The 13,890-nt window shown below is 45.5% G+C and overlaps 1 protein-coding gene across 2 annotated transcripts in view; it reads left to right on the top strand.

Moving 5' to 3' along the window:
• LOC147894125 (ARM repeat superfamily protein) overlaps positions 1 to 13,890 on the top strand; it is a 136,046-nt gene that overhangs the window by 39,872 nt on the left and 82,284 nt on the right. For both annotated transcript variants that reach the window (XM_087384634.1, XM_087384633.1), the window contains exons 4-6: positions 7,676 to 7,748; positions 8,263 to 8,324; positions 8,630 to 8,771. In XM_087384634.1, coding sequence (XP_087240760.1) covers positions 7,676 to 7,748; positions 8,263 to 8,324; positions 8,630 to 8,771 — 277 coding nt within the window. The remainder of the gene's footprint in view (positions 1 to 7,675; positions 7,749 to 8,262; positions 8,325 to 8,629; positions 8,772 to 13,890) is intronic.

Below are 13,890 nucleotides of genomic sequence, written 5' to 3'. Positions count from 1 at the left end.
GGCTTCGAAGGCCCTCAAAATCGGGATACGAGGGATCACGCGAGATAGCACCAGTACCACTACGACGCCCATGGAGGAGGCGATCACCTTTGTGACCACCACCATGGGGTCCTTGACCATGGCATAGAGGGAGCATGGCGTGTTGGGAGAGATCCCAACCGAGAGCAGCCCCTAGCAACACTCCGACGTCGAGCCTCTCTACGAGAGCATCCCACCCTGTCCATGGACGAGGATTTGACACCACTACAGATTGAGGAGCGACGAGTTCTTCTGCAGCAGCGGGATGTTGCCTGCAAGGAGGGGAAATGGGTCGTGGTCCGAGATGGTAGGTTGTTGACTGGCACCCGTCAAGCTCCCACCCGTACTCCCTAGGGGGGACGGGGCCTATGAGACTCAGGTTTTCGAGACCCTAGACTGCACCATTTGGAACTGTAATGGTATCTTATGGTCAGACCCAGGGAACTTCTCGGAGTCTTATACAGGACGAGGCATAGTCTTTTATACGGAGACTCACCGCTCTTTGTGTCGCGAATGGCCTCTACAACCCTCTCTCAGTAATCTAGACTGCTTGCATATTAGCTAGCTCCTCCTTCTCCACTCCACTACGTCTTGGAGCTAACTCAAATGCATAGAAATCTATGACTCGCTGCTGTGTTTGGTCAGTTGCTGTATCCTTTGATCTGGTCGCCTCTTGCTGCTCTTTGATCTGTCGTAGCCGGGTCTTCTTGTTGGTGCATGTCAAGCAGGTGGAGTCCAAGACTTGGTCATGGAAGTGGATCAATTGCGATAGTGGACCGACGCCACTCCCATACTGAAAGAGACAGTGGTATTGCCCCTAGATCTCATAGTAGGATGGGCAGGCGCAGAGAAAGTGCTCCTTTGTCTCAATCACTTCTAGTGTGCATAGCGTGTAGATCTACTGCTCTTTGGGTATATGTGCTGCTCTTCCTATCTCAATCCTTAGCTGATGGGATGAAACCCGCATCTGTCCAATGATGAGCCGTAGTGCATGTGAGACTCCTTTGTCCTCGAGATACTGGGGTCTCCTCGGAGATGCTCAGGAAATGGTCATGGTAGAATTGGGTCTTGGTGGGGCGCACTTGATCTCCCCCCAAGTCCGAGACGTGTGGAGATGGAGGAGATCTAACCGTAGGCTACGGTTAATCTCATCTCGCTGGATCGACTCAGGGGGTGCATCCATGTTGTACTGAAAGGGAGGGAGCTAAAAGCCTCTCCGAGTCGTCCTTGACCCCATAGTCACCTCTAGCCGCTCAAATCTCCTCTGGAGTCAAGCTTTGAAGTAAGGCTTTCACCCCTTCATTATAGCAAGTATGCACTGCGTGAGTCAATCCCTAGAGATGAGATTAACCGTATCATAAGGTTAGATCTCCTCCAGCTCCATACATCTCAGACTTGGGGGGGAGACCAAAAGTTGCTAACCAAGATCTAGTTCGATCGCGACCACTTCCTGAGAGTATCGGAGGAGGGATTCATCATTAGACCCAAACAAAGGAGTCTCACATGCACTGAGGATTGCCACTGGACAGATCCCCATTAGCTGAGGATTGAGGCAGGGAGAAAGAAAGAAAGAAAGAAAGTTTATTAAAGTCTTCAGAAGACCGATGGGTCTATGAGATTGTGAAAATCCTGATACAACAAGCTGTGGTAGTGGAGCTACTAAACGAGCATCCATACCAATGCAAAATGCAAAAATGCAGAATGGCAATACTAAGTCCTAAGTATAACATAGTCATGTCGATGGTCGACTATATATCAATCTCAGCATCGTCATCAATATTATCATCATCATCATCGGCAGCAGCAAGATATCAGGATGGATGAGGCAGTGGAGGCATGAAGTCGACAATAAAGTGTTGTCGGCCACTCAGAGTTGTGGTCCTGGCATGTCTCCTGGTCGTAGCTTTACGTTTGACCAGGGCTACTATGACCCCCGTCGGTCAGGCTCCGACTCTAAACAAGGAGGGGATGTCCCCAAGTGTGATTTGTGTGTCGACCCTCTGTCTGAGCTGTCGGGTCACAGGCTATGGGTCACGGCCATCTCGAGGCCTGGTCTCGTGGGGGTCCATGTGATCTAGTTGAAAGAACTCCGTGATAGAGCTCTGAGATGGATCAGTCGAAGAAGAAGTCTGCTCCTGTCTCCGTGCTCAGAGTATCCTCCCGCGGTGTGTAAGTGTCTCATGAATGAAACCTGCCAAACACCGTTGGTCTGGGTAGGAGAGGAAATGGGCCAAAATTCCATAACTATCCCTGAAGAGGCAGAGGAAACGCCCTCGGATCTCATAGTACACGGGACACTTGAAGATGAAATGCTCCTTTGTCTCAACCTCCTGCATGTCACACAGTGTGCATATGCGCCTCTCCCTGGGTAGTCGCTCCGCTCTGCCACTGTCGATGCGAAGTTTGTGTGAAGAGACCCGGAACTGCCCAAGCGAGATCCTCAGCGAGTGGGGTAGGTGAATCTGCGTGTATCCTGGTGGGTCAATGAAACCCTTTGCTGTGATATGTAAGAAGTGATCTCTGCAGAAGCTAAGCTTCACTGGGAGTTCACTCGGTCTCGACTAGGTCCGAAATGTGTGTAGCTGTAGTAGATCCTCACTGATAACTTGGTCGACCTCGTGTGATAGGAGGGGAGAAAATAGAGCATCCATGCTGTACTGGAAGGGAGGTAGTCTATCCATGTGGAGCCCCAGTCGCTCAAACCATCTCTCTATACGTGCATACCAGCACCTCTGGTCTCCTCCTACTGCAAGTGCCATAGAAGAGGATAGAGCTATCCATGGTAGCCTGCTACGCCCCGAGTTATAATCCCCATATTCCCTAACTCGGTACAGATACGTGATGAATCAAAATGCAGCATGTAGGTGTAAAGGGGGTGACCCAAACTTAGCCTGAATGATCTGGTGAGGAACGGATGACTTACCACGAATCATCCGTGATAACATGAGAACCTGTAGCCGCTCCACATAGGCCCACTCTGTATCTGATAAGTCTGACCTCCAACAAGGGCTGCTGTACATCCCTGCTGGGCGAACCAAGGAGTCAAAAAGCAACCCCTTGGTGCGTGGATCCTAAAAGTGCGAGCGGAAGCACTGCCTCTCTAGTTTGGCCAATGAAGCATACCCTCTACTCAAGTGTGCCTGCATCGCGGGTCTCATAGTGAAGCTGGGTCCGGAGAAGATAACCCCAAGATAAGTGTATGATGAAACTATCTCAACAGATGACCCCTCAAATGTGAAGTGCTCTTGATGCATGATGGCTCGAGATGTATTGAAGATCATGACCTTGGTTTTACCCAGGTTGACCTTCAAATCATGAGACTCACAAAAGGACTGTAGTGCGTCTAGGTGTCTCTGAAGCCCCTTTGCTGAGAGCCACGTCATCTGTGTAGAGCAATATCTGGATCAGCGTGCCCGCAAGAGAGCAACCTACACCCCCCTATGTCTGCATCACTGTCTCAAGTTCGTCAATGTAGAGGCCAAACAAGGTAGGCGACAAAGGACACTCTTGTTTGACCCCGATGGTGCTCATGATCTGGTCTGTCCACCCAGATCCTGCTTGAACTCTGCCTGAAACTCTCTTGTAATGACAACCCAAATGATCTCCTGGTCATAACCCAAGTCCTGTAGGCGCCGTATGAGGCGGGCTCTCGAAAGCCTGTCAAATGCCTTGCGGAAATCCACAAAGCAACAATAGGCAGGAGCTAATCTTGTAAGTAGAGCTGGGGGGGTGGTTGAGATAGAGGAGCATTTTCTATGTGCATGCCTAGCCTACAATGAGATCCGAGGACGATACTACTGGGGGTCAGCCTGAACTTAGGGTTTGACAGACAAACTGGAGGTTGCTGCGAGTTGTTTGGTGGCAGGGGCTAATCTTGTAAGTAGAGTTGGGGCTAGGACTCGAGTGGACGAGACGGCGGGCTGGAGCTACTGGCGTGGCCACAACCTGCAGACGATGGTGCTGTGACGCTATTGCTACTGGGAGTGAGTCAATATATGATAGACTCCTTATATTAATAATTATGTATACAACATTTTATATACTTTATATATTATGTATTTTTAATGTATAATTAGAGCACGTTTCTAGGTGACATTTTTAGACGAGGCGAAATGCTTCTAGTAACATTGTGCCTATCTTGTCCAACAATCATAGCTGCTAGCCAAAACGAAAATGGCAGAAATGCGAGAAACGGAGTTTTCGGCCCAAGCCGAAACGGGGAAACGAGAAACGGCAATATAGTACAATTTATGTGAAAAATTAAAATTTCATACATAATACAATTATAAATATAGTGCAGTGTGCTTAAAGTGACAAATTAGGCTACTTAGCATCTGCTAGTGCTGAAGGTATTGTTGCAGCCCCTCCTCACACTCCTCATTTTCATATTGATCTTCAGCACGCCATAGAGGATGCAATACGTGTGCCACCGCATGGATTGGGCGGTGGAACCGATTCCAGCTCTAATTCGACACTCCACGGATGTTTTGGATCCTAAATCACAGACAACATACTTTGGATCCTAAATCACACACAACATACAAAATTCATACATAAACTAAAAATTGCAGCAATGAGCTTCAGCCTTTAAGAGTAATTTAGTAATTGTAGTCTTACTTGTCACGTGATAGGGAAGTGTTTCTGTTGAGGGCCTTTCCAATCTTGTCCATAAACTCGTACAAGAGCCCTAATGTGCTTCCCTCCATGTCCGTGATACGAAGCATTGTGTAAATAGGATTAACAGCTTTGACTAATGCCTCTGCCTCATGTCACCAAGCTTCATCCATGATCATGCATGCAAACTTGATAGACTTTGCATGGCCTTTGTCATCCCATTCATTCCACTCCCAAGACACAACCGTGCGTAGCAAGCCCTGGCGCACTGGCATGAGCCTCTCCACCACTATGAACATGTAAGCAAACCTCGTGGTTGAAGGTTTCAATAGCTCAAGGTCACTGTAGGCCCGATAGATGTTGAGGATTTTGGGTCTCTTCGCCACAAACTTCAGGATACTGCGGGTAGTGGAGAATATAGCACTAATCCAAGCTATCTTTCCTAGGTCCTCAATCAAAAGATCAAGGCAATGTGAGGCACATGGTGTCCACACAATCTTTGGGAACTCATCGTGCAACATCTCACCCATAGCCACACAATTACTGCCATTATCTGTCACTACTTGCACCACATTGTCCACACATGGCTGCACGCATGTGGTTCCAAATGTACCATCCTGTAATCACTGTTCTTGCGGCAGAGGCATCTATGGCTCTCAAGAACATCATCCCCTTGCAAGAAGACACCAGAATGTTGTATACACTGCTCTTGCGTACATCTGACCATCCATCACGTAAGAGTGTGCACCCATACTTTAGCCAAGCCTCTTTCAAGGGCTGCATTTATGCTTCCACATGTGTCCTCTCTCTTCTTAGCTCTCGTGTCCTCAAGGCTTCACCTATAGGCCCTTCCCATTCATACCCAATGTGACTGAGAGCTCTCATGGCCTTCTTCCATCGCAAAGTCTTCGCCGCATGAAAGGGTATTGCACATTGTATAAAGAGCTTCGTGAGCTCACTAGTGGCCTCCTTGGCTGCCCGCTTTTGCATACGCGCTTGAATGCTAGACCCTTATAATGAGCCTCTTTTTCCCACACTAGCATCCACACTACCTGCTCTATGTGGCAAGGGTGTCCTCCTAGCATTAGGACCCATGCTCCATGTTGCAGATGCCCCTTTGAACCCAATGTGCCAGCAGAAGCATCAAGAAATGGCTCTGTGGCCTTGGTCTCTTCTTCATCTTGATTTGTTGCAGACGCAGCCATGCGCTTACGCTTCCATTCTTGAAGGCCATTCAGCACATCAACAGGCACAAACTTACAAATATCTGTATCCTTGTTGGGAACACCCGCCAGATGGTCTTTCAATCGTGTGACGGACCCCATTTTGCTGAGACCACAGTAGTTGCGTTTCCACTTCTTGGAGCCACCACCTCCCACATAACTATCAATGTAGGTGGCTTGTCTCCAATATGCATCTTTCGGCATTGTGGAGAGGAGTAGGTAATAGGGACTTGGGAAAGGAGGAGGAGGAGGAAGAGGCGGGAGAGTATGGGGAGTAGGAGGACTCCTCAAGGAAGGGGTAGAGGAGAAGGAGAGAGAGAGTAGAGGAGAGTACGAGAGGGTAGAGGAGGACTCCTTAAGAAGATCGGAGGGAGGAGTAGGAGTAGGAGGAGGAGGAGAGTGAAGAGGATAGAGGAGAGTAGAGGGTAGTGGAGAGGGTAGAAGAGAGTGGAGGGTGGAGGAGAGGTATGAGAGTGGAGGGTAGAGAAGAGTCAAGGGTAGAGGAGAGTAGGAAAGTAGGATAGAGGAGGGTAGAGGAGAGTGGAGGCTGCAGCAGGCAGGTAGACGGGTAGAGCAGCACGTGGGAGCGACGAACAGGGGCAGCAGGCGCAAAACGACGCCTAAAACCTGCAGTTAGAGTTCACCAAAAAAACAGGGAAACAGAAACGGCGTTTCCTGTTTTTGTTTCCCTCAACGTTTCTGTTTCCGTTTCCATTTCCATTTCTGACGGCCAAAACGCCATTTTGTGCAACTATGCCAACAATATACATGCTGTATCAATTGCTGTAGACTTTTCCTCTTCTGCCAGGTGCCCTTCTTGTAGACTTCAGTGTGCACTCTTCTCATCTCATTCTCTCGCACCTTCTCGAACAGCATGCTGCACCAATTGCTGTACATGCTTCCCCTTTTGTCACACGCCCACCTTGTAGACTTCAGTAGCTACTGAGATGAGTCCCTTGCTCACCCTCACCCTCACCCTCACCCTCCTTACATCACAATGGACTCTTCTACGTGTATAGATCTGCCTGCTCCTGGAGGGCCAAAACCTGGCAGAATGAACTGTCTAATGTCCCCTAAAGGGCCCTTCTATATATGCCTGGAGAATCCTGGATCCAAATCCAGACTGGCCAATCCTCCAGTCTGCCAGCCAATCAGATCTGGCCCTCTTTCCTGACTCAACCACAGACTGCCAACTGCAGTCTGTGGGACTCCCGATTAGGGCCGCATATGCTGCCTAGTAATAGGCCCCCTATGCAGGCGCCTTATGATGGGTTTTTCCCAGCCCTTCTGCCCATCACATGGGCCTATGGCTGGGCATATTTCAGTCCCACAGACAGCCCTAATCGTAGGCATACTGTCAGCTCAGCCTACATGGCTGCCCTAAATCTATTCCAAGGAGGAGCATGCTGCCCATGTTGCAGCCAAAATCTCTCCATCCCATGCTATATGTCATCCTTCCCCCATGTCCTCCTCATTTGGGGGCTCACAAGTGGGGAGGTGACCAGTCTACTCAACATGTTATACTGTACCTGTAAGACCTTAGTTTGCAAGTTTTTATTTCAAATTTTCGAAGCCTGTGGTTGTGTTTCGAGTATAGTTTCTTTGTTATGATTCCTAATGCTGGACTTACTGTATTGACGCTACCCTGTACCATGAGTGCTGGACTTCCAGTATTAAGGCCACCATAAACCATGGGTGTTTTTCAAGTCTAGTTATGAATTAATTTTTGAATCATTTGATACTTATATATCTGATCTGTCATTAGGGTTTGTAGGTTTGATGGACAAAACCATTTTGCTTACAGTTGTTAAATTTTACAGTGGCATAAGTGACACAGAGAAACCTTACCTGCGAAGCAAACTTCTTGAACTTGTAAGAGAAGAACACAATCAGGTGATACTCACGCGTTTTTATGTTTCTGTTTCATGTCCACCCCTTTTCTTTGTGCGTTGATTAAAAATAATGGTTTTTCAAAATAGTGTCTTCGTGTGGTTGATGGGATGGGTTGATGGTTTTTCTTTTTCTGCTGTTCTTGCATCTGTTTGACATACAAGGCCTTAAGTTGAAGGTAATAGCTAAAGTTTGATGCTACCCATTGTTTTGTTGCTATTGCTAAGTATAAGTTTTGATTAAGCATGTACAACTCTCATTGGCCATTTTTGTTTGCTATCTTACGAAGAAGAATTTTAAATATGATCAAATATAAGGTGTCTACATCTGACATACAAATCTCCTCTTCACTGGATAGGAGTTCTAGCAGAATAAAAGTACTTTTTGTTGCCAATGCCTTTTTTTTGTTCTTATGATATTTCAATGCAGGTCTTGTGTGCAACCTTTTTCTTATTAAGTTCTAAACCCTTGATGGCTTCCTATATTTAATTTTTCTTTGACTGTGATACTTCCCCAGGTTGCTGGGCAGCTGGCCTTAATTATATCCAAAATTGCACGCTTTGATTATCCGAAGGAATGGTACAAGGACCTATTTCATGTGTAACTTCTTGTTTGGGATTTGAAGGTTTGAACGTTAGCTTGTTTTTCTAAATTTATCCAAAGGGATGTGGTCAGTCTTCTGTTTTCTTCCCATCTGTAAGTGTTTTCATGCTTACTCCATGGCAGTTTCAAAAGGCTAAATGCATACATTACTGTTCATGATATTTTTGATTTTGTCATCGGCTGTTAAAATTCTGATTATAAAATCAAATTTAGTTATTCTCTCTTGTGAAGCTGTCATGATTGGGTCTGGATGATAAAATACTAATGATTTTCTCTCTCAGGCCTGGTCTTTTTCCATCTCTGATACAAAAGCTTCAATCTCCCGATGTTTTTATCACTCAAAGGGTCTATATGGTTTTGAATCAAATTTTAAAAGAGCTATCGAGCAAAAGATTGGCAGCTGATCAGAGGAATTTTATAGAGGTATCGTGTTTGTGCAACCTGAGATTTTGTACTACATGAAATCCAGACATTGCATTCTCTTTGTTCAAAAGGAACTATTGAGAGTTTCTAAGATTTATGCCGTAGATGTTTGTCACCTCTCAGAACAAAACAAAAATTGTCATGATTTCACAAGAACCAAATTGTAAATCTAGTCTCTGACCAGCACCATTGAATGGGTTTAGTCCAGACTCCAGTGAGACTTATGGTGAAGTAGAAAACTAGATCAGAGAAATATTGAACCCTTAAACATTGTTCAATGTTCAAAGTTCAAAGTTACTTTAATTTTGGTAGAGTGGTTGAAAAACCTTAGTCTTCTTTTTAACGTTGTCATATATGACATGTGCTACATGACACATGGCAGGCTGACATATGGTACTAATGACACCTGGTAGCATAGGACACATGGCATCATACATGTGGCAGCCATATAACGTGGCAAGGTACATGTGGCAGCCTGCCATATAGTAGACACATAGCACCAACTTATGAATGGGTCATCCATTCAGCCCACTAATTTCATGGGAGATCTCCACGACTCCCCAATAAGAAAGGAGCACAGCTACCAGGGATCACTTTCCCCCCTTCTAGAACGTTGGGAACATTTTTCCCATTCGTGAAGATAACCGAGAATGCCTGGAATACTCCTGAAACGTTTATCAGGCCCAAAATTGTAGGGAACGTTGTTTTGGTGTTTCTGAAATGTGTTCGCTGGCATTCAGGCATGGTTAAACAAGCTGAAACAGTGCTGAATGGGCACTGTTTGTTGTGGCTTCTTCCACTTGCACCTTGCTCTTTGCCTTGCATTCGTCTCAGCCCTCCCTCAGCCCTCTCTCAGCGCACCCGTATTCTGCCCTCTCCTCTCAGTCCCCTCCTCTTCTATTACGAAAACTGAAATTATCCACGTCCACAAATTGATGAGCCTGTAAAATCATGATTCAAAATAACAAAGAAAACCATGAACAAAGGAAACAAAGGAGAGAGGAAAGAGAGCGATGTAGCATGGGGTACAATATTGTTAGAATTATTGGTATATTCTAAATAGGTTAGTCCAATCCCTAACTACGGTTAGTGGATAGGATAAGGGTTAAGACAAAACCCCTCACTCTTTCTTGTATTGTTCACTTCTTCTATTCAGTTGTTCAGCTCACTCTTGCTCTCACTCTTGCTTTCTACTCTCCCTTGTTCACATTTGGTATCAGAGCAGGTTCTCCCTGCTCGTGCTCCTGCTGCCCCATTGTCTAGCCTCCTGCCTTCAGCCTGCTCCAGCTCGTGCCCGCTATTCCGTATGCTCCGTACGACTGCACGGAGTTCGTACCCGCTTCTGTACCATTCCATCACGGTACAAGCTGTCGTGCAGGTTGCCGTACAAGTGCACACATTCCGTACTAGCTCCCGATGCATGCCGTCTGTACATCTATCGTTCCAACGTCGTATAGCCCAGCAGCAGACTTTTGCCACTTTTTTGCAGATAAACTTTGCAGATTTTTGGGCATTTGCAGAGCATTGTGGTGCATTTCTGCCCACAGTAATTGTCACTGTGGGCAGAAATTTTTGGCAGAGTTTGGTTGTGCATTTTACATCCCAGGAAGGGATTTTACTTGTCTAGTTTGCTGCGTTTTTCTGAGTTTTCTGGTAGAAAGGGCTCAAAACAACCCCAATGAGGTGTTTGGAGTCCTCACATAAGAGCATAAGTTGGATGGCACCAACTACTCCTTGTGGAGTTTTATGGTTCGCAACATCTTGGTTGGCGGTCATACACAGCTCATACATAGTGATGTCTGTGGTCCCATGAGGACACCTGCTTTTGGTGGTTATCTCTATTATGTTACATTCATAGATGACTACACCAATTATACTTGGGTCTATGGTCTGAAGAAAAAAACAGATGTGTTTATGCATTTCAAACACTTTGTGGCCATGGTTGAAAATGAGACAGGACTCAAGGTGCAGACGCTTCGCACTAATAGAGGGGGGGGAGTATATGTCTCATGAATTTGAGGCATTTTTGGAGAAGAAAGGTATCACACATCACCTTTCAGTGAGGCTTATACCTTAGCAAAATGGCAAAGCTGAGCATAAGAATCGCACTCTCATGGAGATGGATAGAAGAAGTTGCCTCACAGATTTTGGCTCGAAGGCCTCATGTGTGCCAATTATGTTTTGAATTGGGCTTCCACAAAGACTTTGAAGACAATCACTCCCTATGAGGCTTGGTATGGGAGAAAGCCTTTAGTGGATCACTTCAGAGTCTTTGGTTGTGCTGCATATGCCCACGTGCCTGTGGAGTTTCGACATAATTTGTCAGATAAGGCACTTAAGTGTATTTTTGTTGGGTATGGTGCACAAAGCGAAGGCTATCGTCTCTAAAATCCTGTTTCTCGCAAGATTTTTGTGAGTAGAGATGTTATATTTTCAGAGAATTCAGCACATACACATGCTGAATTTACTATTACAGTTTCTTCAGATTAGATTATGAGGAGACTTTTGCACCTTACAATCAATTGAACGAATCACATAATCAATCAATCCCAATATAACAAACACAACACCACCAACACTAGCGACATCAAATTTCGCATGGAATCACTTGAACATCTAGTATGGCAAAACACAAGTTAGTTAGGCGTCCCCAACTAAACCACGAAAGCATCCCCACTAGGAATCCCGCGACATCCGGTGCGTCCCCATGGAATACTTTGCCATAGTCAACATGATTGAAAATAAAATAATATCCATAGCAAGAAATTATTAGAAAAACAATTCCGTAACATCCCTCTTGCTGGGATTGCAACTGGCCTTAGTTGCGTGTTTCATACCTGAAAAAAGGAAGGTAACATGTGCAAATAATTCTCCTTATTCAGTGTGTGGAGTGGGGGACATTATACTCACATCCGCGGATGGCACAGATTTCAGAATTACAGATGTTCTTTATGTGCTAGGTATAAAGAAGAATTTGCTTTCAGTGTCCTCTCCCAATAGAGGATGATTTCCGGTTATATTCGATGATGCTAAGTGTGCAGTCCGAGACAAATAGAATGACTATGCTTTGATGTTGCCAGGCACTTTGTATCGGGGTCTTTTTCAGCTTGATATTTATGAGAAAAGATCTGATCTTGCACTTTCAGTGAGTAGTCCCACTACTGCGATGTAGAATGCGGAGTTATGGCATGCTAGATATGGTCACATGAGCTATGGCAGCTTGATGACACTTTAGAAGCATGCTATGGTTGATGCATTGCCTCCTTTGGAGTCACCTCCTCCTCATGCATGTGAGGGTTGCATCCTTGGCAAGATGCACAGATTTCCTTTTAAGAAGGATGGCGCAGTAAGAGCTACTCGTAAATTACAGCTCATACACAGTGATGTCTGCGGTCCCATGAGGACACCTGCTTTTGGTGGTTCTCTCTATTATGTTACATTCATAGATGACTTCACCAATTATACTTGGGTCGATGGTTTTAAGGAAAAATCAGAACTGTTTATGCATTTCAAACACTTTCTGGCTATGGTTGAGAATGAGACAGGACTCAAGGTACAGACACTTTGCATAGATAGAGGGGGGGAGTATATGTGTCATGAGTTTGAGGGATTTTTGAAGGAGAAAGGCATCACACATCAGCTTACAGTGAGGCTTACACCTCAGCAAAATGGCAAAGATGAGTGCAAGAATCACACTCTTATGGAGATGGATAGATGCATGCTCACTACTAAGAAGCTGCCTCATACATTTGGCTCGAAGGCCTCATGTGTGCAAATTATGTTTTGTATCGGGCTCCCACAAAGGCTTTGAAGACAATCACTCCCTAAGAGGCATGGCAAGGGAGAAAGCCTTCAATGGATCAGTTCAGAGTTTTTGGTTGTATTGCAAATGTCCACGTGCCTGTGTAGTTTCGACTAAAGTTGTCAGATAAGGCACTTAAATGCATTTTTGTCGGGTATAGTGCACAAAGCAAAGGCTATCGTCTCTAGAATCTTGCTTCTCGCAAGATTTTTGTGAGTAGAGATGTTATATTTTCAGAGAAATGAGCACATACAAATGCTGAATTTACTATTCTAGCTTCTTCAGATGATGTTTTTGAGGGGATGCTTCCTATAGCATTTGGTTCCCCAACTGAGGCTCATGCTGAAAATCAGAATTTACAGCAACCTCCTCTTGATCCACATGCCCTGATTCAGCCACATGCTGATTTTGTACCTCCACAGGGTGTGAATGAAGTTGTCAGGCAAGAGATTCAAGAACTACAGGCAGCCAAAATAGTTCTGAATTGGTTGCTACAGACTCTCAGGGAGAGTCGGTTTGAGGCACCTTTGCCTGGCAGGACTTGTAGTGGCAAGGGGGGATCGTTTCTGTTGAGACAGCTTATGCAGGTACTCTTCTTGATGAAGAAGAACCCGACTCTTTTGAAGAAGCCAATGATATTAGTGCATTGGATGCATGCCATATCAACCTGAAGAGCCACGTGGAGGAGTGGGCCTTTCAGTGTCACACAAAACATGATAGTGATTCAGATTGCCAAGAGCACGTGGGGACAAACCAATGCATGCCTTCAATATAAAGGTAAGTCTACATACTGGGCATCTGTGACAAATAAGGGTCTCCCGTCCATTTATCATCCTCGATTCGGAAGTGACCACTTTATTTCTCCGGGAAGTATCCTTCCTTGGTAGGCATCCATGGATAAACATGCACTAATTGATTCTCAGAAAAGAGAGGAGTTTTTTGCACGAGCTGTTGCTTATATTGGGCATCCTTGAAAATTACTTCATAGAATCCTCTGTCTACTTTATAACAGTCCTCAACAAAGCAACTCTTCAACAAGGATTTCAACCATTGTGCCACATCTCCTACATCAGGCTTTGAGCCAAGCTCATGACCGGTGCATACAGAAACCGTCTCCGGACAGAGACCCAAAACTCTGGGATAGGTTCTCATCACCCCAAGCTTGATTTACTTCCAGGAATCCTTCCTGCAATGTATCAAGAAATGGGTGCAGCTCCGGATTTGCACATGGCTCTGAATTTCTGCAACAACCTGACGGTGCTTGGAGTCGTTCCTCTTGTACTGAAGAGAATCCATTCGGGGTAACCAAGGGCTGAA

Source organism: Dipteris shenzhenensis, chromosome 14 (genome assembly GCF_047967505.1).
Source record: "Dipteris shenzhenensis isolate YYH24624 ecotype China chromosome 14, Dip_SZ_1.0, whole genome shotgun sequence".
Classification (NCBI taxonomy): Eukaryota; Viridiplantae; Streptophyta; class Polypodiopsida; order Gleicheniales; family Dipteridaceae; genus Dipteris; species Dipteris shenzhenensis.
This window is presented reverse-complemented; position numbering and strand designations above follow the sequence as displayed.